General features: G+C 39.5%; 1 protein-coding gene across 1 annotated transcript; it reads left to right on the top strand.

The window, feature by feature from the left end:
• Window positions 1-26,950, top strand: LOC124282693 (probable cytochrome P450 CYP44). The gene is made up of 11 exons (XM_046718716.1): window positions 1-23; window positions 4,765-4,992; window positions 5,893-6,115; window positions 8,017-8,198; window positions 8,801-8,999; window positions 9,952-10,126; window positions 10,860-11,026; window positions 11,476-11,557; window positions 12,324-12,536; window positions 23,316-24,699; window positions 24,824-26,950. Exons 2-10 carry the CDS (start codon window positions 4,791-4,793, stop codon window positions 23,427-23,429), a joined length of 1,557 nt encoding a protein of 518 aa, XP_046574672.1. The 5' UTR covers window positions 1-23; window positions 4,765-4,790; the 3' UTR covers window positions 23,430-24,699; window positions 24,824-26,950.

The raw sequence follows: 26,950 nt of genomic DNA, 5'->3' as shown, positions 1-26,950 counted from the left end.
TGGATCAGCTGATAGCTCGTATGGTAGGTGTATTTTATATTTATATACACATTGCTGGATCTCATTGCAGAATGACGGTGTTGCAAATGAGTGATATTTTAATACAGTTGATGATACAAATTATTTGCGTGTAACAAAGCCTTGGAGATTTTCTGAACTTTGTGTGTCGCATCTTAACCAAAGAAAGTGTTATGGAAACAGCGCACATTGTGAGACGGGGTTTACGCGATGAAGATACACCACAGTGAGGTAAACAGTGTCTCTATTGTTTCTTGTATTGCTGCATAGATTAAGCGTATTGTTCACCTCCAACCATACACATGTATTTTAAAGAAAACCCAAGTAAATGGGTTTTAAAGTGCGAATTAATTCTCCTTTATCAGCCGCGTGTCCCGGTCTGACATTGAGAGGCATGTCAACAGCTTCTTTCAAGTATATGAGTTAAGCATAAACGCATGTAACGAGAAACTTTTGTTGAATGAGTCTGTGTTCGTTGTATACACCGTTAGATATGCAAGTATTAGCACTCCTATTTCGTAAAACTATGCCGATAAATATAATCTTATCGCGGCTATTTTAAAAATGGAGCATATAGACCCATAATGTACAATCATACCGTCCACTGTGTTTACACACAAGCATTCTTGTCAGCTTCCTCCAGACCGTATCATATTTCAATATATTCATGAATGTAGGAGTTATATATGCATAATCTGCAGTAGCATTATGTTGCACTGTAATGCATACTTGTTGATAACTAGTGCATTTCCATGCATATGTTATTTTTAATTTTTCACAATAACACACACATATAAATACTTGAATAGTCGACGCCATATGTAGATTATGCTCTTGACTATCGTAACTTTTGCTATAATTTAGCAATATTTCTTTAAAAAGTGTTTATTGCTGTACGAATTGCCCTGTATCAACCTGCTATACTGAACACTCAGTAGTCAAACATTCTCTTTAAACCTAAATGTCTTCTGAAACATACATCTGTTACAGACAGGGTTCGATTTACCGCTTGTTTGACGTCAGAATCATAGTGGAGTATATGCAGGCACATAACATCAGTTTATACAGGTGTCAGTATATTCAGGTGTGATATGTAACAATTCAGTGTTATGACATATTTTCAACTTTGCATTCTTGTAATAACATCTAGAGTAAAACCCACTCCTTGTATTTCTAAGCGACCAGATGTCCTTATGCCAGTGAAATTATCAAATATGTATTCTAATAATATACATATAATTTGAAACTCCAAGCAAATGTTCAAATCCGAATAGCTTTATAGTCTAGTACTTTGTGTTAATCTGACTATTGATGGACATACAGAATGGTCGGGGCTGAGTCACAGTGCTATATCGGAGTGGGGAATATGTGTTAAACTGCGACATTTTGTAAAATGTAAACCAGTAAAGGACGTAAGGCAGGGGTGGTTTATGCACGCACTTGAACGTCGACATACGAGTTAAACCATCTTACTTAAACCCGATTTTACTAAATGCCCCCTCACCTCATCCCACCTGAGTAGCTCCGAGTTCAGAGATCGGCTTGTTAATGGCTTAAGGAGGAACCGTGAATGTCTGACTGAGAGCTAATCGAGTACATAGTCACTACATAGTTTGGTGCAGTCAGGAAATCCCAAGATGTCAACAAACTTTACGCAATTTGTCACTCAGTGTTTCGATGAAATACACAAATATACATATATATATATATATATATATATATGGTTGTGTGTACATATATGTGTGCATATATATGTTTGTGTGTAGATGTATGTGTGCATATATATGGTTGTGTGCGCATGCATGTGTGTATATATATATGGTTGTGTGTACATGCATGTATATACATATATATATATGGTTGTGTGTACATGTATGTGTGTATATGTATGATTGTTTGTACATGTATGTGTGTGTATATTTTGTGCATATGTATGTGTATATGTATGGTGTGTGTATATGTATGTGAGAATATATATGGTTGTGCGTATATGCGTGTATGTATGTATGTATGTATGTATGTATGTATGTATGTATGTATGTATGTATGTATGTATGTATGTATGTATGTATGTATGTATGTATGTATGTATGTATATGTGTGTGATATATGTATGTGTCTACATCATGTGTATATGTGTGTCTATACATGCATATGTATGAGTAGGTATATGTGTGTATATATAGATATAAGTGTGTGTATATATGCAATGATAACCTGCTTTCTGCGGATGTGTTACAAATAATGTTGTAGACAGAATAATGATAGTGCCCTGCCAGTTTGTGAGGTATTGATCACTTCCTCGTTCCGCTATAGTCTCAGCTTGTATCGATCTATCGACGAGGCTCCGTCTAGCTAGATAACGGCTGGAGGCTGCAATGCATGTGTAGCATGTGGCTAGACCGATTTCCAGCTATTTATAGCTTATCATTACCTGGGACATGAAGTGATGACTGCTGACATGAATAGAGGCTGGGTCACACTGCACCGGGTCATCCAGGTCATTCAGGCTTCCCTCCACATCGAAATGTTGACATTTTATCAGCAATGGGGTTGCATAATTATTTATCCATCAGGATTCAGTCGTATCCGAAACGAAAGTTTTAAGGGTTTTGAAATGGGATGTTTCTCTCGACTGTACGGTGGTATTGCGATAAACGTATTAAGATAGCATGCCTGTAGATGATGATAGGGTGATAGTGATGACAGCTGGCTTTATTGATCAGACATCGGAAGGTTAACAGTTTTCTCTTTCCTTGTAGTCGATGTACCTTTGTCACTGGATGCTAGGCAACTAATTATATATATTATATATATATATATATATATATATATATATATATATATATATATATATATATATATATATATATCTATATATCTAGTTTTTATACCTTTATTACATTTCTGGTCTAGTTTTTATTTTATTACATTTCATAGTTTTGTTAGAGATGTGTATAAAATGAACATTTAAATTCACTGATGGATTGCTTTTTGAGATATTTATGACATGAGTCAGATATATATGACATGAGTCAGATATATATCTCGCGATGATAGGCACGTGTGCATGGAATGCATTATGGCTCAGTGCCCTAGTGCCCTCGAGCCACTCTCATATAAAATATCTTGTAAAAGATTCAGTCTACTCCTAAATCACATAAAATGCGACATTAATTACAAATTTATCACCCTGAGAGACCTCCTCCTGGTAATTTATAGCACATAAATTATACCTTAAAAACTATAAACAATCACCGACATTTTATCACGATGATTAGTTTCATACGAGCTACCTGCAAATACAGCGTCACAAGGAGATAATGTATTACTTAAACGTCCTTGGTTCGAATCCCAAACATCACGTGTGCGTTGGTTTCTCTAATGTCGTAGCGTCAACGACCTTGGGTTAAACTGGAACAATGTGAGTTTTCACTGAAATGTTGCCAAAATTCCACTTGCCTAACTGCTTGTTATAGTGTCAGTTAACGTTGGTCCATGACACTGGTGAAGTATCTTAGATCACTGATCATAAATCATAGCAATCATTACTCTAGACTTTGTGAGTGAGTGAGTGAGTGAGTTTAGTTTTACGCCGCACTCAGCAATATTCCAGCTATATGGCGGCGGTCTGTAAATAATCGAGTTTGGACCAGACACTCCAGTGATCATCGATGAGCATCGATCTGCGCAATTTGGAACCGATGACATGTGTCAACCAAGTCAGCGAGCCTGACCACCCGATCCCGTTAGTCGCCTCTTACGACAAGCATGGATTACCCAAGGCCAATATTCTAACCGGGAGCAATATCCTGGAAGAGGGTGGAGATCTCACACTGAACCCTTTAAGGTTGCACGAAACCAAATATTTCCCGATTGACTTCTATAGTAACGTTATATATACTCATGGAAACAAATAAGGGAACACATGAAAGTACAAGTGTTCCTTTATTCTTTTCCAGGTTTCTTCACAAGGTATGCATTGCACTGTGAGATTCTGGAAATAAATAAAGGATCACTTGTACTTTCAGGTGTTTCCTTATTCGTTTCTATGAGTATATATTTTCAAAAAATTAACTAAGATATCAACATCTATTACATGTACATGTGTGCATAGTCTGGCCTTGAAAAGCAATGCAAATATATAACATGAAGACCTCAGGCGGTGCCTTTTCCGAAAAGAAGAAGCAACAGACCTACCCCAGTTCCGCACAAAATGTCAACTACTTAATAAATACCTGTGGTCATATTCAGTAAAAGTCATCAGTAGAAATGCACTAAATATTATAAAATAATATCAGTTTTGATTACTGGTTGGATGTACAATTTATCAGCCAATAACAACTGTCAGATGATTCAGTCTGCACTGAAGGTTCGGGAGGATAAGTGCTTGTTAAAATACGGATTCTTATTTGGTGTAGTGTAACCTTAAGCAGGAGTGATATGATTGACGATATTAAATATGTGCTGAACGTGAATAACATATGTGTGTATATTCCAACATATTTATATGTATCCATCTGTTCAAATTATCTTGCTCAGGACTTGGGCCCCGTTTCACAAAGCTCACTAAGATCTCGTAACTTTCCTCGTAACATTCCTACCTCCTATACTGTAACATTGACTTACGATAGTCTTAGCGCTACGAGCGTTTTGTGAAACGGGACCCTGGACCTCGGCCTCTGAGTCAAATTAAAACACTGATATTGTTAAATGTCATTCATCAGTTGAAGCCATTCTATTCAGTAGCCAGACCACCGCCTTTGAGCCTGATGAAGGCACTACGACGCCTTGTCGCCCAGTTTCGCCACTCATACCATGACATCCTGGTCAAAACACAAGCCACAGCAGCCGCAGCCGTCGCGCCAACCGATGTCGTTACCAAAGACGTCAAGCCCTACGAGACCATACCTGGGCCAAAAGGAATATGCAACTGGACCCGATTTGGCGCGATGCTGTATTTCAAACCATTCAGTAGGTAGCCAATATTTAATACACACCTTCGACATTCAAACAGAGTGCATGGTTATAGCGAAACCTATTTTCTAAGTTTAGACAGACGTATTGATTGATTGATTGAGTTTAGTTAAATGCGGCTTTTAGCAATATTCCAACAATATCACGGCGGGAGACACCACAAATGGCCTTCATGTATTGTACTCAGGTGGGGATTTGAACCCGGTCTTAGGCGTGACGAGCGAACGCTTTAACCACCAGGCTACCCCACCGCCCCTTAGTCAGAAGAAAAGGAAACAAGCATAAATTGACCGAATATGTGTCAGACACTATTGTTTGCTTGCATAGTGTCTCAGGAATCTAACAGTAAGTGTCTCGTAAGGGTTAATATCAGGTCTCAAGGCAAGACTCAGTAACAGATTCAGAGTAGTGTTTCAAATCAGAAGTAGTAAGACAGTTGTCGATCCCCAACATCTAAGTACTGCTTGTTACTTAAGTCTCCGATATTACAAAAATACATTGCGTGACCAGATCACGACGTCAACAGAGACCACCCCACCCCGCCATCTCCTTCCGTCATGCCCCCAGTATACACACTTAAGTTCACCCCCAACATGCCCCCGAGGCACAACACAACACAACACACACACACACACACACACACACACACACACACACACACACACACACACACACACACACACACACACACACACACACACTTACTTACTTACTTCTGCCTCCTGCACAGCACACACGATCTCCATCCACCCACTTCCAAATTCCAATCCTCCAAAATCCACCGTGTTTGCATTGCCCCCACATCTTGTCTTATGTACGCCATGAAATGCCCCACTTTGCTGAAGTAAAGCTGCCTAAAGGTGTACATATTTAAAATCAGAATGATGTGTCTTACAGCAAATTTCGAGCCTTCTACAATCCACTTGTTGTTTGATCACCTCCACGACAAGTACGGTCCCGTGGTCAAAGCTCGAATGGGTAAATGGACAGTTTATATAGAGGATCCCGCAGATATAGAAACTGTCTTTAGAAACGAGGGACGCATGCCCATACGACCACTTCCGCATCTGCATGTGCACTACAGCAAAACCAGAGGGATAATACCAGGCTTGGCGTCAATGTAAGTTACAAATAATCTGTTGTAGTATTTTGTACATAAATATATTCAGCATAACTCATGTTTGTACATTTATAATGTTTAAACCAATACGTAGATACATGGTAAAACGTTTTGGGTTTCCGAATCTCTTTTGCATGAGTTGCACTGAAAATCGAAGTTCGAAATGCTTAGGTATAAACCAGAAGGTACTGAGTACCCGACATGACATTCATAAACTGACACGTGATAACTCGAATATCATTAAAACGATGTATGCTTCAACGCCAGAATCCTCTTCGGGTCTCTAGTCTACAATACACATCCGGGGAAAGAAAGCATATACTGATATCTGAAGCTCGAAGGAATGAAAAAAGAAATGCTGATGGAATGGCCATGTGTTTCATACGAGTACCATAGTGGTGTTTTGGACCTTACATTTTTCATTTGCATAGTGACGTCTGTGGTATACAAACCATTAACTATCAGGGTATAGTAACGTTTGTGGTGTACAAACCATTAACGTCCAGGGTATAGTAACGTTTGTGGTATACAAACCATTAACGTCCAGGGTATAGTAACGTTTGTAGTGTACAAACCATTAACTATCAGGGTATAGTAACGTTTGTGGTGTACAAACAATTAGCGTCCAGGGTATAGTAAGGTTTGTGGTATACAAACCATTAACGTCCAGGGTATAGTAACGTTTGTGGTATACAAACCATTAACGTCCAGGGTATAGTAACGTTTGTGGTGTACAAACCATTAACGTCCAGGGTATAGTAAGGTTTGTGGTGTACAAACCATTAACGTCCAGGGTATAGTAAGGTTTGTGGTATACAAACCATTAACGTCCAGGGTATAGTAACGTTTGTGGTGTACAAACAATTAGCGTCCAGGGTATAGTAAGGTTTGTGGTGTACAAACAATTAGCGTTCAGGGTATTAACTATCAGTATAGTAACGTTTGTGGTGTACAAACAATTAGCGTTCAGGGTATAGGTTTGTGGTGTACAAACAATTAGCGTTCAGGGTATAGTAACGTTTGTGGTATACAAACCATTAACTATCAGGGTATAGTAACGTTTGTGGTGTACAAACAATTAGCGTTCAGGGTATAGTAAGGTTTGTGGTGTACAAACAATTAGCGTTCAGGGTATAGTAACGTTTGTGGTATACAAACCATTAACTATCAGGGTATAGTAACGTTTGTGGTGTACAAACCAATAGCGTTCAGGATATAGTAAGGTTTGTGGTATACAAACCATTAACTATCAGGGTATAGTAAGGTTTGTGGTGTTCAAACCATTAACTATCAGGGTATAGCAACGTTTGTGGTGTACAAACCATTAACGTCCAGGGTATAGTAACGTTTGTGGTGTACAAACCATTAACGTCCAGGGTATAGCAACGTTTGTGGTGTACAAACCATTAACGTCCAGGGTATAGTAAAGTTTGTGGTGTACAAACCATTAACGTTCAGGGTATAGTAAGGTTTGTGGTATACAAACCATTAACGTCCAGGGTATAGTAAGGTTTGTGGTGTACAAACCATTAACGTTCAGGGTATAGTAAGGTTTGTGGTATACAAACCATTAACGTTCAAGGTATAGTAAGGTTTGTGGTGTACAAACCATTAACGTTCAGGGTATAGTAAGGTTTGTGGTGTACAAACCATTAACGTTCAGAGTATAATAAGGTTTGTGGAGTACAAACCATTAGCGTTCAGGATATAGTAAGGTTTGAACGTTCAGGATATAGTAACGTTTGTGGTGTAGAAACCATTAACGTCCAGGGTATAGTAACGTTAACGTATGGAGGGATGGAAATATGGATAACACATGATATCAAGGACCTAGATGTAATGAGGTTTCACTGTGATGTAATTCCAGTACATGTTAACCTCACACTTTCTAAACAATTTAGGCAAAATGAAGAGTGGTACACCCTCAGAAAGGCTGTGAATGCCAAGTTAATGAAGCCAAACTCTGCGCTTCGTTACCTGGATGCGCAGAACGAAGTCGCTGATGATCTTGTACGGAAACTGACTCATCACAACTTTACTCCAGACGAGTTGCAAACTGTCTTCTCCAAGTATGCGTCCGAAAGTAGGTAATACATGGAGTGTATAAGTCGAATTTTCGATGTACACATGGCAGTTCTTTTGCACAGTGACCATTTGTCAGATAATAATACATTAGTACATTTATACTCCACACCGACAGCATGCTCATAGTGCAGATAGTTCATTATCACCCGGGATAACCCAAGCTGCCTATGAGGTTATAGTCACATGACTGATCCCACCGGGTACCCATTTTCTGATGGGTTAATAGAGGCAAACTCACTTGCCTAACCACATGTATCACATGTGCTGACTGATGCTTAGGGATTACATATTCCTTGGATGAAGATGCCTTGTTCTTAACTTTCTGTTAAGCAAACGTGCTAAACATAATCCAGTAACGAAATTAGCCTAACGCTTAGTCTCTGAATAGCTCTAATTCTGATGTAAACAAACAGTTCCTTTCAAATTGAGAAGGGTGATTCAGCGGAAATCAAGACTTGCTTCATTACGGCCTTCGGCATTGCAGAAAGGGCTATGTAGAAGGGGAAATAAGTAATGGTGTTCAGGGACTGTGAGACAGACTATATAAAGTAGGATGTGGTGTTTTCACATACGCTAACCATTGTTTTATTACCGTTTCAGGTATTTGCGTTGTTGCATTCAACAAGCGACAGGGCCTTTTGGATTCAGACATGGACAAACAAGTCGATGAATTCTTCAATAACATTGGACTTTTTTTCGACTTGTTTATGAAAGGTTTCCATGCACCTCCTTTGTATTTTGGACTGTTCGAGACCCCCCTGTACAAGCAGTATTCAAAGGTTGTGGATTACATCAGAGAGTAGGTACTTCACCGTTGTCCGCCATTTCCATCAGTACAATGACCCGCATCAGTTAGGAAGCCCTTCTTTGAGGACAGGGGCGGTGGGGTAGACTTGTGGTTAAAGCGTTCGCTCGTCACGGCGAAGACCCGAGTTCGATTCCCCACATGGGTACAATGTGTGAAGCCCATTTCTGGTATCCCCCGCCGTGATATTGCTGGAATATTGCTAAAAGAGGCGCAAAACTAAACTCACTCACTCACTCACTCACTCTTTGAGGACATTGGAACTTGTTCACATATATACACAGTGCCAATACTCCACATATTATTCAAATCCAATTAATCGTGTAGGTATATTGGTTCCTAGCAGTCTGCTTGTGTGCTTGTAGTATTAAGTGATTACATGGATCGGGCGGCCATGCTTGGGTCTTTGTATCCATATGCTGTCAATCACTGGATTGTGTTGCAAACAGACAAACAACATTATAATTAGTACATTCTGACTTTATCACGACGAAGGCACCGCCTTAATCCAAATTGTATATGGCATTCCTGGAAAGTCTGACAGGGTTTCGAGGTTGTATTGTCATGACAATGGTTGCGTCGAACATTTGTATTATGGTCAGCATGACCAGTGTAACCGTTGAATAGTTACAAAATTTTTTTTCCTAGTTTATTTTTATAGATTTACCAAAAAATTCAACTTGCGGACAATCTTACTTCTTTCCTTGACACTTGCAATATATTTTGGTCGAAATGCATATATAACGAACTATGGTTGTAGTGAACTAAAATTAGTGGTCCTTTGAGTTCGTTATAACCGTGGTTTACTTGTATAATTCACTTAGTATCACCTGTAACATGTGTGTACAAGATTGTGTCGGTGGAATGAAGACATAGCGAGATCAGTAACAGATATTGGTATGTATGTTGCCGATTTAGGTATATTGAAATCATTTGTCGTTTTCAGACGGGTCGGTGTTTTACTTTGTGAGGCAATTGAGGATTTGAAACAGAAGGAGAAGATGGGTCTGCTGAATGAAGAAGAACCCAACTTCCTATTGTCGCTGCTTGGCCATGGGACATTCGGCATGGCGGAGATTGAGATGATCGTCCTGGACCTGTTTATAGCCGGAACAGATTCAGTGAGTTGTTCAAAACTTCAGTAGACTGTGGTTTAGCCTAGTGGATAAAACGTTCACTCATCACACCCACAGGCCCTCGTGTCTTTGCGAGGATTAAATATTTTTTTACTCAAAATGCTTCCCAGTACAATATATCATGATGTATTGTACTGAGATACATTTTGAGTCGGGGGTCATCACAAAAACAATATTTTTTTAAATCTTTAATCGCAAAGACACGAGAGCCTGTGATCACACTGGGTTGTAAAAATGTGTGAAACCCATTTTGGTGCCGAGATATTTCTGCAATATCTCTAAAACTCACTTCAATAGAAAATACATTCATTTTTTTATTACCTATTTATAGTTTATCGTTGGGTAATTTCGTAACAATACTTCAGCAAAACAGATGTTAATTCGCACTTTCAAGGTAGCATATTCTCTTAACAATACCTTGAGCATATTGATCTGTATCAACATATTTTCGGTATGAATAAATAGATAAAACGGATGATGGGCTTGAGTCTCTCAGCATCACCCGAATGGTCCACCAAATTAATTAACAAATTCAGCTTCCACCACTTGAAAAACTTCTGACACTACAAATGTCAATTATTGTACATACTACACAAAAACGTTAAAGAACATCACACTCACATAATGCCACATTACAGACGTTAATCGGCCATGTCCTTACAGACTGAACATGTCATATGGCTTCCTCTAAGTGAATACTCATGTATTGATTCCTCAGACCGCAAAGAACCTCCAGGTGTTTCTGTACAACATTGCCCGGCACCCCGAGGAACAACAAAAACTCTTTGAAGAGATACACTCTGTAATGGGAGACTCAGGCCCTCTTACAGAAGACCATTTGGGGAAGCTTGGCTACCTGAAGGCCTGTCTCAAGGAGTCCTTCAGGTAGGTATAAGTTCAATAGATGACCTATGTAAAATGAAACATAAAGGAACGAAAGGATCGTACTTGGTGCTTCAAACGTTCTCAACTTGACCCAAAAGCACCATAAAACTGTTTGATTATATCAGTTGAGAGTAAGTTTTAGAGTTGAGTAGAATATATTCGTCCGTACCACCCCACCTTCTCTCACTCTCTCTCTCTCTCTCTCTTCTCTCTCTCTCTCTCTCTCTCTCTCTCTCTGTTTCTCTCTGTTTATGTGTGTGTGTGTGTGTGTGTGTGTGTGTGTGTGTGTGTGTGTGTGTGTGTGTGTGTGTGTGTGTGTGTGTGTGTGTGTGTGTGTAATGTATCTGTATATCTCTATGTCTCTGTGTGTGTGTGTCACTCTCTCTATCCCTGTGAGATAGACGTGATCGTCAAACTAAAACCTGTGTGCTTGTACATGATTGTTGCAGGTTCGTGTATCCTACCGCGTCTGGCACTGGTCGATTCATCCCGAAAGACTTGGTGTTGGGTGGCTACAATGTCCCGGCCGGGGTAAGTTGGTAAAATCTTCGGGAATTAGCCAGGTTAGAATAGTCGCAGCAACATAGCCATGCCACTAGAGGTCATTAGGTTGGGCTCGATTACTTGGCTTTTGGGGTGTCGTACTCCAACAACGTGGGACGTTGCTCATGGTATCGATCACTGGATTGTCTGGTCAGGAACTAAGTTTTAATTGACTTCGCTATGTAGCTGGAATATTGCAGAGTGCAGGTTTAAACAACAAACAATAAAAATGTTGCTTGGTGACCGCAAAGTAAAGCAAACCTACACACGCACGCACACACACCACTAGCACCAGGTCTGTAACCGGAATTGTTTAACACAAACAAAGTCATCCATCACCACTGGGACTAGGGCTTGGTCATTGCTGATTGTTGCCTGATTGCGTTGCTTGGATTGACAACGTTATATCCTGTTCGTGTTCACCAAAATGGTAAACGTTCAACCAGACCTGCATCACTTCAGGCTTTAACTGACACACCATGATTAAACTAAAATACTGTACCAAACCCATTCGACAGACTTTAGTGAGTACCTGGCTTACCAGTTCATAGATTTTCCAGCACAGGCTTCCACAGCAAGCATTCTGCAGTACCCGGAACAGTCTGCATCCTGCAGTATCCGGAATAGTCTGCATTCTGCAGTATCCGGAACAGTCTGCATTCTGCAGTATCCGGAATAGTCTGCATTCTGCAGCATCTGGAACAGTCTGCAGTATGCAGTATGCATGTATAGTGAACCCCCTTCTCTGCTGCAGACGCTGATTGTGATGAGTAACCAGCGGACAGTGAGAAACAAGAAATATTTTGATCGTCCTGATGAGTTTATCCCTGAACGCTGGCTCCGAGATGAACATGGCAACAGACAACGCATGATCCCACCCATGACTCTGCTGCCCTTTGGATTCGGACCCAGAAACTGTCTGGGGAGGCGGTTTGCTGAGCAGGAGATATATCTGGCGGCTGTAAAGGTGTGTGAAATGATTTTCTGTATAAAAAATTAGTGAGACTTGCTTTGCCCATTCTTGTTTTATTTATTTACATGTTGCCTAAGATACTAGTAGTACGGAGGGTTACATCAAACCATGAAGAGCTTAGTTGTCAGGCTGAATTTCAGATTCCTCCCAATTAATGTTGCAGAAAGTGTTTCGCTGTTTACACCAAAGTAAAAGTTCATTGCCATAAACTTGGCGTACATTCCATATTAGCATTATCCGTCATGTAACTGAAACTTTGCTAAGCCTGCACACACGGTCGTGGTGACATACGTTGTGTAAAATTGTTGACAAGTTGTGCTCGGGTTCAGTAAAAGCACTGCATTATGTGTCTCCCGACTGTAGAGATTTGTTGGTTTTCTGTGTGGCAACCGAAACACAGGTTTTAACCGAGGTATGGGTTGAAATAGACTAACGCTTAGTCCCTGAATATATAGAATATTGATAGTAACAAATAAACCCATTTAAATTGAAAAGGAGCCCCAGTGAGTTGGGAACCTGAGGAAATCTAGACTTGCTTCATTTTGGGCTTTAGCATTGCAGAGAGGACTGGGCATTAAGAAAATAATGTGGTTCAGGGACTGTGAGAGAAACTAGGGTCAAAAAGTTTCCCCAATCAGCTGAACAGGTGTTCGCTAACAAGTGGAGAATATACGATTGACAAGACCCCATTTAGTTTGATAGATGGAGTTAAGCATCGCTTTCAACATGATTCTAATCATAAAGCGAACAATATGCAAATGCATGTGGGTTATTTACCAATTTGGAATGTTTATAATGGTAGACCCTAGAGCTACCATGCCCCAGGCTAATATGGATACACCACTCAAGCACAGTATTCGTGTAAAAAGGATTAGCCGTGGCTGACGTGGTATGACGCGGCCGGGGAATAGAACACAGATGACACTCTTGTTTGATAGAGAAGCGAAACATATCAACAAATCTTTTATACATATTTCATTCAGTCTAATTCAGCATGCACACTGTGATATACCCTAAAATAATTGTTCCACAAATCGGAATCACACACAGAATGTGTGCGTATAGGTTGAATAGTATCACCAAACCACGAGTGACAGCACACCCATGCCATAACTGATATACTATCCGAGCACTAAAAATTCGCTTAGCCAAGATAGAAATCTGATTTTTGTAAAAACATACGGCTTGGGAATATTAATTACGTTGTGTCCCGAATTCCCTATCCATTACACAACGCACAAAAGAAACGATTAACCTATAAAATTCGATACCTTCACGGCTCCAAATAGCACAGGGAACCGCCTGGTTGAGCAAGTCGTTACCGGCTAGGATTTCGGATGTCTGAACGTTCATTTAATCCTTATAGGATTTGTGACCATGAAGTTCCCCATCGATGTCACTCATGATGATTCTGGGGGTAAAGTTTCCAAACGTGGTATAAGTGAGGTTAAATGGACGTCACGCTCAAGGTCATTGCAATTGTACAGCTACGTGCTTCCTGAAAAGAAGAAAAGATTTAGAAACCTTCCCGAAATCAACACAGAAGTTGCATGTACATACATGAAAGTATGACGTCATAACGACAATATGAAATGACGTTATCCGGTGTTCATATACAGAAAATAAGACAGATCAATAGGCAACGTTAGGTCACGTTAATAACGGGATAATATATCATGATTGGTTTTCCAGCTATCGTGACTGTAAATAACAATGTGTAAATGTCCTTTAGATTCGTCATTGAAATCATTCAATTTCCGGCTTTTTATATACAACATTTCGGGAGGTATATGTAGATGTAAATTCCTCACCTAATTTCGTTGTACCCGGTTGGTCAGACTCAACTACAAAACATGTAGATGTATACGGTCATGGTAAGATATCAACACGGATGTCCCAACACTGATTATAAGGACGTGGAAAGTGGTCGCCATTGAGAGCGCCAAAATAAAGGACAGCCTCAACCAGCACGAACAGTCCACATGACGCCTCTGTGTGTATTGTACGTGATGTATCATATGCTATCGTAAATGTCACGATGCGTCTCCATTAAGTTTACGTTGTATTTCTCCCCTCATTTTACAGCTTCATTAATGTCTTTATTAGTCAGAATAGAAAAATGTATTGCTTCACATATTTCACCTGCTTAGTAACGTAATGCCATCTTCTTCACATGTAATTGTGGTTTCGGGGAATATATTTATCCCGGTAGTTTTTCTTAGTCGTCTGTGTCTTCGCCGTAATCAGAAACAAACTGAGTCCTTGTGTCAGTATGTGCCACATTAGAATACTCATTTCTGAATCAGTTAATCCGGTTTCTCACATGTTTTGTTTTCACATTTTCTGTATATACTGACTATCATCTTCTATCGCACAGACACCACTCACTCCTTCATACATTTCACCATGTTCTTGTATACTGACTATCTTCTTCTACCACACAGACACCACTCCTTCATACATTTCACCATGTTCTTGTATACTGACTATCTTCTTCTACCACACAGACACAACTCCTTCATACATTTCACCATGTTCTTGTATACTGACTATCTTCTTCTACCACACAGACACATCACTCCTTCATACATTTCACCATGTTCTTGTATACTGACTATCTTCTTCTACCACACAGACACACCACTTCCCTTTCATACATTTCACCATGTTCTTGTATACTGACTATCTTCTTCTACCACACAGACACACCACTCCTTCATACATTTCACCATGTTCTTGTATACTGACTATCTTCTTCTTCTACCACACAGACACACACCTCCTTCATACATTTCACCATGTTCTTGTATACTGACTCTCTTCTTCTACCACACAGACAGACACCATGTGTTCTTGTATACTGACTCCTTCATACATTTCACCATGTTCTTGTATACTGACTCCTCTTCTACCACACAGACACACCACTCCTTCATACATTTCACCATGTTCTTGTACCATGTTCTTCTATACTGACTATCCTTCATTTCACCTATCCTTCACAGACACATCCTTCTCCATGTTCATACTGACTATCTTCTTCTACACATTCCTTCACATTTCATGTTCTTGTATACTGACTATCTTCTTCTTTCTATCACACAGACACATCACTCCTTCATACATTTCACCATGTTTCTTGTATACTGACTATCTTCTTCTACCACACAGACACATCACACTGTTCTTCATACATTTCACCATGTTCTTGTATACTGACTATCTTCTTCTACCACTATCTTCTTCACACACACATCACTCCTTCATACAGTTCACCATGTTCTTGTATACTGACTATCTTCTTCTACCACACAGACACATCACCCCTTCATACATTTCACCATGTTCTTGTATACTGACTATCTCTCTTCTTCTACCACACATACTGACACACACAGACACTCCTTCCATACATTTCACCATGTTCTTGTATACTGACTATCTTCTTCTACCACACAGACACATCACTCCTTCATACATTTCACCATGTTCTTGTATACTGACTATCTTCTTCTACCACACACAGACACATCACTCCTTCATACATTTCACCATGTTCTTGTATACTGACTATCTTCTTCTACCACACAGACACATCACTCCTTCATACATTTCACCATGTTCTTGTATACTGACTATCTTCTTCTACCACACAGACACACCACTCCTTCATACATTTCACCATGTTCTTGTATACTGACTATCTTCTTCTACCACACAGACACCACTCCTTCATACATTTCACCATGTTCTTGTATACTGACTATCTTCTTCTACCACACAGACACATCACTCCTTCATACATTTCACCATGTTCTTGTATACTGACTATCTTCTTCTACCACACAGACACATCACTCCTTCATACATTTCACCATGTTCTTGTATACTGACTATCTTCTTCTATCACACAGACACATCACTCCTTCATACATTTCACCATGTTCTTGTATACTGACTATCTTCTTCTACCACACAGACACATCACTCCTTCATACATTTCACCATGTTCTTGTATACTGACTATCTTCTTCTACCACACAGACACATCACTCCTTCATACATTTCACCATGTTCTTGTATACTGACTATCTTCTTCTACCACACAGACACACCACTCCTTCATACATTTCACCATGTTCTTGTATACTGACTATCTTCTTCTACACAGACACACATTCACACTTGTATACTCACTCTTCTATACATTTCACCATGTTCTTGTATACTGACTATCTTCTTCTACCACACAGACACACCACTCCTTCATACAGTTCACCATGTTCTTGTATACTGACTATTTTCTTCTACCACATATACACATCACTCCTTCATACAGTTCACCATGTTCTTGTATACTGACTATCTTCTTCTACCACACAGACACATCACTCCTTCATACATTTCACCATGTTCTTGTATACTGACTCTCTTCTTCTACCACACAGACACCACTCTTCTTCATACATTTCACCATGTTCTTGTATACTGACTATCTCTTCTTCTACCACACAGACACACACACTCCTTCATACACCATGTTCACCTTCTATGTTCTTGTATGTTCTGACTGACTCTTCTTCTTCTACCACACAGACACATCACTCCTTCATACAGTTCACCATGTTCTTGTATACTGACTATCTTCTTCTACCACACAGACACCACTCCTTCCATACACATTTCACCATGTTCTTGTATACTGACTATCTTCTTCTACCACACAGACACACCTCCTTCATACTCCTTCATGTATACTGACTATCTCTTCTACCACATGTTTCTACAGTTACTGACTATCTGACTTCTTCTTCTACCACACAGACACATCACTCCTTCATACATTTCACCATGTTCTTGTATACTGACTATCTTCTTCTACCACACAGACACCACACCTTCCATACATTTCACCATGTTCTTGTATACTGACTATCTTCTTTCTACCACACAGACACATCACTCCTTCATACAGTTCACCATGTTCTTGTATATCTGACTATCTTCTTCTACCATACACTATCTTCATCACTCCTTCATACATTTCACCATGTTCTTGTATACTGACTGACTACTCCTTCTTCTACCACACAGACATCACTTCTACCTTCATACACCTTCATACAGTTCACCATGTTCTTGTATACTGACTATCTTCTTCTACCACACAGACACAACTCTCCTTCATACATTTCACCATGTTCTTGTATACTGACTATCTTCTTCTACCACACATACACCACTCCTTCATACATTTCACCATGTTCTTGTATACTGACTATCTTCTTCTTCTACCACACAGACACATCACTCCTTCATACATTTCACCATGTTCTTGTATACTGACTATCTTCTTCTACCACACAGACACATCACACTCCCTTCATACATTTCACCATGTTCTTGTATACTGACTATCTTCTTCTACCACATATACACATCACTCCTTCATACATTTCACCGTGTTCTTGTATACTGACTATATTTTCTATCACACAGACACATCTCTGCTTCATTTATTTCATCATGTTGTTGTGCAGTGATAATCTTGTTACATACTGATTGCATATTCGTTGATATTCATTTCAACAATTTGATCTTATTTTAACAGTCTGCCTATTGTATATTGTGTCTATTATACACATTCCTACAGGCACTCTGATATTGCCGGGATAGACATGGTTAAACTCATATCAGGGACGTAGCATTTCAGTAGAAGAGTGAGTGAGTGAGTTTAGTATTACGCCACACTCAGCAATATTCAAGCAATATGGCGGCGGTCTGTAAATAATCGAGTCTGGACCAGACAGTCCAGTGATCAACAACATGAGCATCGATCTGCGCAATTGGGAACCGATGACATGTGTGAACCAAGTCAGCGAGCCTGACCCCCCGATCCCGTTAGTCGTTCAGTAGTAGAACATAGACCTGGGTCACATTTGTGCCTCACGAAAACTATCAAAAAGTAAGTAGGAAGGTTTATCCGAAATGACATGATATATATACTGCTACGACTAAACACTACTGATAACGGATTATAGTTTCGAATCAAAACATACTGAGAAGCGTTTTGTTTTCTTTCATAGTGATATGTGATGATATGCCCTGGTCGGATGTCTCGTTCGGATAACTCGATACTTTTTCTTTGTCCCATGAATATCCCATGACAACGTTGCTCGACTGTACTTTCAATAAATTTTCATGTTACTACTTTCAGAACAGCATACTAGAATATATACATTTTTATTTCGTTATTGGCAAGTGTCCAGGTGGAGATATGATGTACACTCGTTCAGCAGTGTAACAGCAAGGGTAACCCCAAAGCACGTTATGCCCTATATCCTTCACTGTAAATGGTTGTGGCAGAGAGCCAGTCGGCCATGAGATATGACCTGATAGTTCATTGTATTGCGCTCATTGCATGATCACAGACCCTGTGGTTTGATTCTTGTGATCTTACAAGGTTAAACTCTGTACCTAGCTCTGCATCTGCTGTAAGGTCAGTAAGGTATGTGCTAGTTGTGTGAGTAAATATCGACTTACAAAAGACAATCACCCTTTATCCTTTAGGCTATGGTAAACATTTAAAACAAATTTCACGAGTCAGCAATATTACTTGGCACAGTAAACTTTAAATCATTTACTAACGACTATTGATTTGAGAAACCCAAACTGATTAGAATAGGTAGGGTTAGAGTGTTAGGTTTCTCTCCTCGCTACAAGGCCGCGTATATTTTCACATATGACATTATCCATTTCTGTCTAGCGTGTTGGAAATAGGATTACAAATTCTACACAACAAAAGGTTGTTAGCTCGAAACCTAGAGTTCACCCAGCTGATCAAAATACACGTATCTATGTCTAACCTTTTATCGAACGTTAAGGTTAGTATGTTTTCTGGCGTAGCGGTCATTCACTCTTTTTGACGAGTTTAAATCAGTACATCTATTTAGTTTTAAATGCAGTTAAAAAGGTCGCTGGCACTGGGGTACTCGTGTCGTGTTCGTAAGTATGCCAGGTTAATAAGAACAAATCCGGTTTAGCCTGAATAGAAACGCCATATTGAATAACATACCATCTATTCGCAAACGTCATTCATGAAGGTCAAGGTTACAATAAAGTTTGGTCTTATAGAAACATACGAACGACTAAGTTTAGGAACTGTTATGAGTAGAGGTTGCTTCCCAGCTAACAATTTCACGTTGCCAAACGTTGTTACAACGTTATTCTGTGAACTTTCATTTACGTGGTCACAACGTTGTGGCCTGACGTCGACATGTGATACGTCATTTTTACGTCGCCACAAGGTTAAGTTATTTGATGCCCAAAGCATAACGTTTCCTCAACCTAAATTTGCAACGTTGTTATTACGTTGTTAAATGACGTTATAAAATTACGTAAAGCTAGCGTTGTGACAACGTTGTGTCATGACGTTACCAATCTACAACCAGTACTACAGTACAAAGACAACATGCATTTACAAGAACGGTTTCTGAACCAGTTTATGGCAAGACATGTTTTACATCGTTTGATCAAAGTTTGATCACCTGTTGAATCCAGCAGAATGTCATCGTTCACATCATGAACCCTTGAATGTTACACAATGTTTTGTAACTGGGATACGTCGATAAGTATCAACCAAAACAGCGAGCATTTCCACCTGATCCCGTCCGTTCCAATGGGTTGCTGAAGACACATTTTATGATGAAATAGTATGTCAGATGCAATTAATATGCATCAGTCATATGTTATTCCGTGATTTCATTCTAGATATATGTGCTTTGATTTACCAGAAGAACCTATCCCAACAGTCAGAAGCTTGAAAGCAGTTTAACTTCTTTTGGATGAAAGCAATGAATGTGTCTTATGAAGGACAAAGAAAAAATAGTTCTGAAAAGCTTCGAATTTAGTAAACGTGAAAATGAGAACGGAAGCTGTAGGATATTTCTATTTACAGGCGCCTCGGTTTATACGTCTTTATTACTGATTTGGGGGCTCAGAGACTCCATGTATTGAGTCAACGAAATTCGCCTGGTAAAGCTCTCTCCTTTAATTATTCGACAATCTGGTTACGTGTTTACCAGTCGGCTGGTCATTTCGGTATGCAAACTACATAAATGAAGTACAGTTAATACGGCCTTAATTAATATTCACTCACTCCCTTCAGGTCTGACGAGTACGTCGTTATCAGCATAATACCGACACAAACCAGTGCATTGTAAGCTCATATTTCATGTGCATACAACGTTGTCGGAATACCATCACCAGCCAGCCAGATATATACCATGCATACTTTGTTCTCGGAGTACACATAGCGTGACCACAAATGCCAGTGTATGTGTCCTTGAAATTGAGACGTACTGCCCGATGTAGGTCAATCAGGCTATTGATCCTTCCGATGCACGGGTACACATGTACTGTAACTGCCAGAGGTCATCGTCTCGCAATCTCATTTTTCCTTGTTACAACTCAACCACAACATAACTATGCATGGGAGTGGATCATATGATCATAAGGTCATAAACGAATACACGAACTTGACATTTTGATATACCAGGTGTAATATATATTTACCGGATTTTATACCGATAAAGTCCGGATTTGACAGATTTCACTCTAGATGCAAATCAAGAGATAATGCTGAACATGGTAGTCCTTATGTTACGCTTCATCGCATCTGCTCTTAGGTATATGTGCGTAGCATATTTATTTCTAATAAAATAATTCGTCTGTCACCTCAGATTCCTTCCCCTGCTAGTATATATACTACTCAAAGTTTGTTAAGGATCACGGCTTCAAAGGCAATATGTCCAAATCGGTCCATCGTTTGAAATATAGAAGGACTTTATTTCGGTAATTACAGAATTAACAAAAGTCATTTCTCAACAATGCCAAAACAACAGGTGACCAAAAATCAGCCATATCACTTGTCAAAATGAGAGTATCTGACGAAAACTGAAACGTCAAAAAGTCATGAAAATAAGTTCATTTTCTTCTAAAAAAACCCAGCTGTCAGTAGCCTGGTGTTGCCTAATAGTGATAGCCTGCACCGTCACCTCACCCTCCCGATATGTGTCCGGACGGGTGGCAAGGTTCTACCTCTCACTACGGTCGTGGAGAGTTGCTGGAAGAACATTGAACCATGAGGGGCAATTTGCATGTCGTTCCATATATGTTCGAAAGGGATGAGCTGGTCACAACCTAGTCCTGGTCTGTCTGTCTGACAGATCCCAATCCAAACGTGACTGCAAGTACTGTCTGGACAGTGGGGAGAATACATGCCCTTCTTTGATGGATACCAGACTGGGATGCATGGCCCTAGTAGAGATGTCAACGTCACAGGTCATTTCTGAAAGTGAAGTGCTTGCAACTTGCTGGAATCTTTCCGTCTTTCCGCTTTGTGGTTAAAAGCTGCCGTTCACCTGCATGCTATTAGGTAGCGGGTCAAAACAATGTGCATTGATTCCATTCCCTGCTGATCACATTAAAGACATTTACAACGCTGAACAGACCCTGTTAAAAGCTCAGTTTTATCTCTGATAATGATGCGTGACGCTTCTGTCACTGTCCAGCAAAGCAAGTGTTTCAAGCACTCGTCCATATCGTGCACATGTCTGCATGGCTGTGACCCGTATAAAGAAATTCAAGTCCTGTGTGGTCGCATACCTGTATATTTTAATCTTATATTTTGGGGATGGATATATATATCATCAAAACTTGTTCCTAAGCAAACCATTGATTGGCAAAGTAATAACTTCACACATAAACAACTGTTTAAAAGTGTGTTTAAAAGTTTAAGAGTTGCACTTCGTCTTCTCGTACATGTCTCGTTCAGACATGTCACACATCTTCATCACTATGATGATGACGTCCTCCCTTTAGTCCGCCCTTACGTGACACGGGTGACACGGGTCCTATCCTGCCGCAGACCTTCCACGAAGGGAGGTAATATACATCACCACGCTCTGCACACAAGGCGCACATACGCGTACGCACGCACGCATTCACGTATCCGCACATACTCACGCTCCCTCACTCAAACTCACAATCACACATACAAACACACACATTCACACTGGCACACACATACCCTCGTTGTACCTATCGACCCCAAAACCTGACTCCAGATAAAACAACCAATAGTGCACTACCCGAATGGTTTGCGAAATGTCAGTAAGCAGAAAATAAACGTGTGTGACCTTATCCAGTGCGCGTGACTACATGAACGAAACCTGAAAGGCTCTGTATATATGGGATGTTTGTTTCGCTGTATCTCTGTTGCGGCTGTGAAGGGGAATAGTGCATGCCTACAACTTCTAGACAGTGGGCTTCGTCTAACAAGCTTTGCAACCCCTGAAAACCTTTATAATACCACGGTTAAAGGAAAGCATACTATTGAAACTGAATATAAGCAAAAACGTCTGTCCTGAAAACTGTCGACATTACACAACTGTGATACCCAACTCAAATATATCACCAAGGAATATTTGTCGTTTTGTTTTGATCTTGTTGTGCTTTTTTCTTTAGTTTATTTTGTTTTGTGTTTATTTTTGTCATGGATTTTTGTCCTTTTCATTATTTTGTTTGCCACTATCAAACATTGTCGAACACTTCGTTTGCCCAGCAGTTTAGTTTGAGGTCGCCATTCAAATCGAACCATCTTTAATGGCGGATCATAGTGTGTCGATTTGTAGATGAGCTTTCGTATGAGCCTGAAAGTGTATCAAACAAGTTTTTTAAAGATTTTGTTCCATCTTTTTGTCTTTGTTACAGTTGATTCAGAAATTCAAAATTGAGTTGGAGCCCGATCACGAGGACATGGAAGTTGAATACTTCACCTTTGTCTCCCCGACTCGGCCAGTCAGGTTCAAGTTCACCAGACGCTGAGATGTCACGCTGCTTCTGATTGGTGCTAGTAGTAAAGGGATTGGCCAATGAGGACCAGGGCTTTAGTTCAATGCATACATGTACATATATGTCAATTTTAACACGAAAGTTGAGGAAATACTTTTTAGCCTTAATGTGCCATATTTTGTGTACAAATATGTACACCTTACATATGTTTTGTTTTGATACTTTGCTTTCTTCGTGCAGGTATATTCGGTTAAGCACATTTGTTGCCTTACGTTTTGCTCATTAAACGTATTTCCGTTAATAAATTAATGCAAGATGTGAAAAAGACATTTCTATCATTGTGAAGGGAAACATAACAAACATACTGGTGTTTTGTAAATGTGAACTAGTGCGGACAAGTATATCTGCAAACATTCCAGACAAGAGGACCTACTATACACAACACAGCTGTCTATATATGTCCAAGTGTTAATTAATTAGTATATACTAGTATTTTACATACTTCCATATTTCGCAAAATATAAGTGTCATTCATCATGTCTTTTTCCTGGAATCTACGGTATATATTCGTACCGTAGATTATACCGTGACTATATACCGTAGATTCAAGGATAAAGAATAAGGTAAAAGTCATATAACCCTGAGTTTAATAATATGTTGTGGTATCATTGTCGCAGAGGGGCGGTGGGGTAGCCTAGTGGTTAAAGCGTCCGCTCGTCACGCTGAAGACCCGGGTTCGATTCCCCACATGGGTACAATGTGTGAAGTCCATTTCTGGTGTCCCCCGCCGTGATATTGCTGGAATATTGCTAAAAACCAACTCACTCACTCATTGTCGCAGATGTCCCGTTCTTCATTTTCCGTCACCCGGTGTTACTGTCAGATTAGTGACCGCTCTAAAAGCGTTACGTCCTAACATTTTATGCCCGCTTCATTTGATTCACTGCTGTTACAATTGATTTCACACAATAGAGGAGCCAACGGACACATGCACATGTTACATGAAATCAGAGTACCAGTCACATTGTGCTGAAGAAACTACCATTTTACGTCCGCTTCTTGTTTTTGTTTATCATAACGTTGTTTTCGCAATACCGAGACTATCAAGAGTGTACCGAAGATTGTTAGTCAGATATATTATTCCTAGGTGTATGTACTTTGACATATATTTATTTCACTCAGTAATTATTTTAGAAAGGGTGTTGTATATAACGTGACAACATTTTTTGGATTTTATACTACTCAAAATAGCATAAGAAACCCGATTATTTCATAATACTGTTGTGAATGTTTTGTTTGGGTAGTATACTCATGCAAATAATGGTTGTCACCCCCTCCACCCCAACCCCACACCCACCTCACACACCCACCCCACACCCCTCTCCAATTAAAACAATTGAAGGGGTGACAACCATTATTGGCATGAGTTATATATACTGAGGAATATTTTCTCAACCTTATGGTTTGTTATGGTGTTGACTTATGAAGAATCCGTAAATGTTTGAGCTCTGTAAGAATTTAGATGTCGGAATTCCTTCCTTTCTTGCTTCCTTCCTTCATTCATTAATGATATTTGGAAAATCATCAAAACCTTCAGAAATCGTTATGAGAGTCAAGCTATCAGATGATGTATATGACACCTATTACACTGGTCAGTTTAACAGTTGTACAAATGATTGTATAGAATTTCATGTGACCATTTGTTTTATTCTTTTGACCCAAGCAGTTTTCCTAAAACATGTTAGACAATCGCTTGACATCTGATATTTTCCAAACTGAACCTTCTCATGTCCAGTCAGTCAATTCGTTTTATGATTTAAACATTTTGTATCATCACTGAAATTAATATAAACATCTTTTCATAACCATCTATAGCGGTTTCTCACAAAGGATATAACACGTAAATTGTGCACTTGACAGTGATGATATGATAATCAGTACTTATGGGAAACGTTTTGATACGACCTTATTAAACAAGTGAATGTATTTTTCATATTTATTGTTTTCTTGTTGGTTTAAAACGCTTTGTTTCTTTTTCTGAAAACCTGCAACTAGAAAACACAGTTATGCAGCTAACACTACCCACAGCTTTCCTCCTTCCACTAGAATATTCCAACCCACCGACCACCCCTCAACACACACCCTACATCCCACACTTGTAACCATACACCCCACAGCCCGAAGACCACCAACCTAAACCCTACACCCCACAAGCCACACCCGACGCCCTACACTATATACTCTACACCCTATTCCCAACACCCAAAAATCAACACACTACTTCCAAAACCCCACATCCCACAATCTGCACACATCACCATACACCCCACCACATCCACCAAACCACACGCAGCAACCCACATCCAACCCACCCACAGCATCTCAAACATGCAACAAATCCCAAGTCAAATCTTACTTATTTCTATTTTCAGATATATGTTCTGTTACCGAAGAAAGCCATACGATGTAGATAATATTTCGTGCTAATTTAAAGGATTGTTGATTGTGCTACAGGATCGTATTTAAATATGAACAATTATTGATTGTTGCCTTAAATGACAATTTCCTTGATGGAAAGCGATGGTTTGTTGAAATGTATATCAATGTTACCTACGTGATGAGTGGAATGAGTGGAGTATATGATTAGCTATGAAGGGCTAACTCTGTTAGTTGTATACATATTTGTAAATTGTGTAATATATTGGTTTCCTGACACTTTACCCCCTGAGGAGAGTTCTGTTGTTTCACAAACTAAACACTGGTATATCCGCAACAGTCGTTTCTATAATACTTCCGAACTTCTTTCGTTTTTCATTTCGAGCCTTGAGGTATGCACATAAATATAAATATACTTCGTATCTATGGAGCTTCGGATATAACAAAGACGGATGAAGCGAAATTTCGTTTATATACAAATCGGATTCAGTAGTATCACGTGCAACTGCTGGTGAAGGTCCTCATCTGCATGTTGGTCATTGATACCTTGTAATTTCATAAACTTAAAATAGTGTTTGAGATTACTCCCTTTAGTATTCAAGACACATGTGGTCGTGAGTCGAATCCCGGTTAGTTACGATTATGTTTCCGGGTTTGTCAGCTCCGGTGTAAAACGTCTGAGACTTGCATCGCTTCGTAATATAAGAGGCCATGATATAACTAGAGTAAAACCAGCTGATCGCTCACTCACTCACTTGTGCACATGCTTCTTGTATTCCGCCATCTTTGTTCAGTATATATAGTATAATACCCATGACGCGGATTTATATTTCTTTCAATAAGGAATCGTATCGCTCATCCAATTAATGTGTTAACCTAGGGGACATTTTGCTTATAAAGTATAGAACATTTGCATATATTTACGTGTGCCGCAATGCTTACCTTTACAATACCATACAATTCCCATTTTTTATTTCCTATTTATTCACGGAAACCCGTCGAAATGTAATTACCTATTCGTAACCTGAATTACATGATGTAAGAGATGTAAGTAAATTAAATATACTGGAAAAATAGGCAGTGACATTGTTGGTGAATAAACGTTACACTTGAATGTA

This window comes from Haliotis rubra, unplaced genomic scaffold (assembly GCF_003918875.1).
Source record: "Haliotis rubra isolate DU_JTF1 unplaced genomic scaffold, ASM391887v1 Scf300, whole genome shotgun sequence".
In the NCBI taxonomy this organism is placed as follows: Eukaryota; Metazoa; Mollusca; class Gastropoda; order Lepetellida; family Haliotidae; genus Haliotis; species Haliotis rubra.
The sequence above is the reverse complement of the archived record's forward strand: the minus strand, read 5'-3'. Positions and strand labels throughout refer to the sequence as shown.

Excerpts from the sequence above, each read along its gene's own strand:
- LOC124282693 (XM_046718716.1), top strand. The coding sequence starts at position 4,791 with ATGAAGGCACTACGACGCCTTGTCGCCCAGTTTCGCCACTCATACCAT. Across the intron at positions 4,993-5,892 it reads GCTGTATTTCAAACCATTCA|CAAATTTCGAGCCTTCTACA; the intron begins GTAGGTAGCCAA and ends TGTGTCTTACAG. Across the intron at positions 11,558-12,323 it reads GCTACAATGTCCCGGCCGGG|ACGCTGATTGTGATGAGTAA; the intron begins GTAAGTTGGTAA and ends TCTCTGCTGCAG.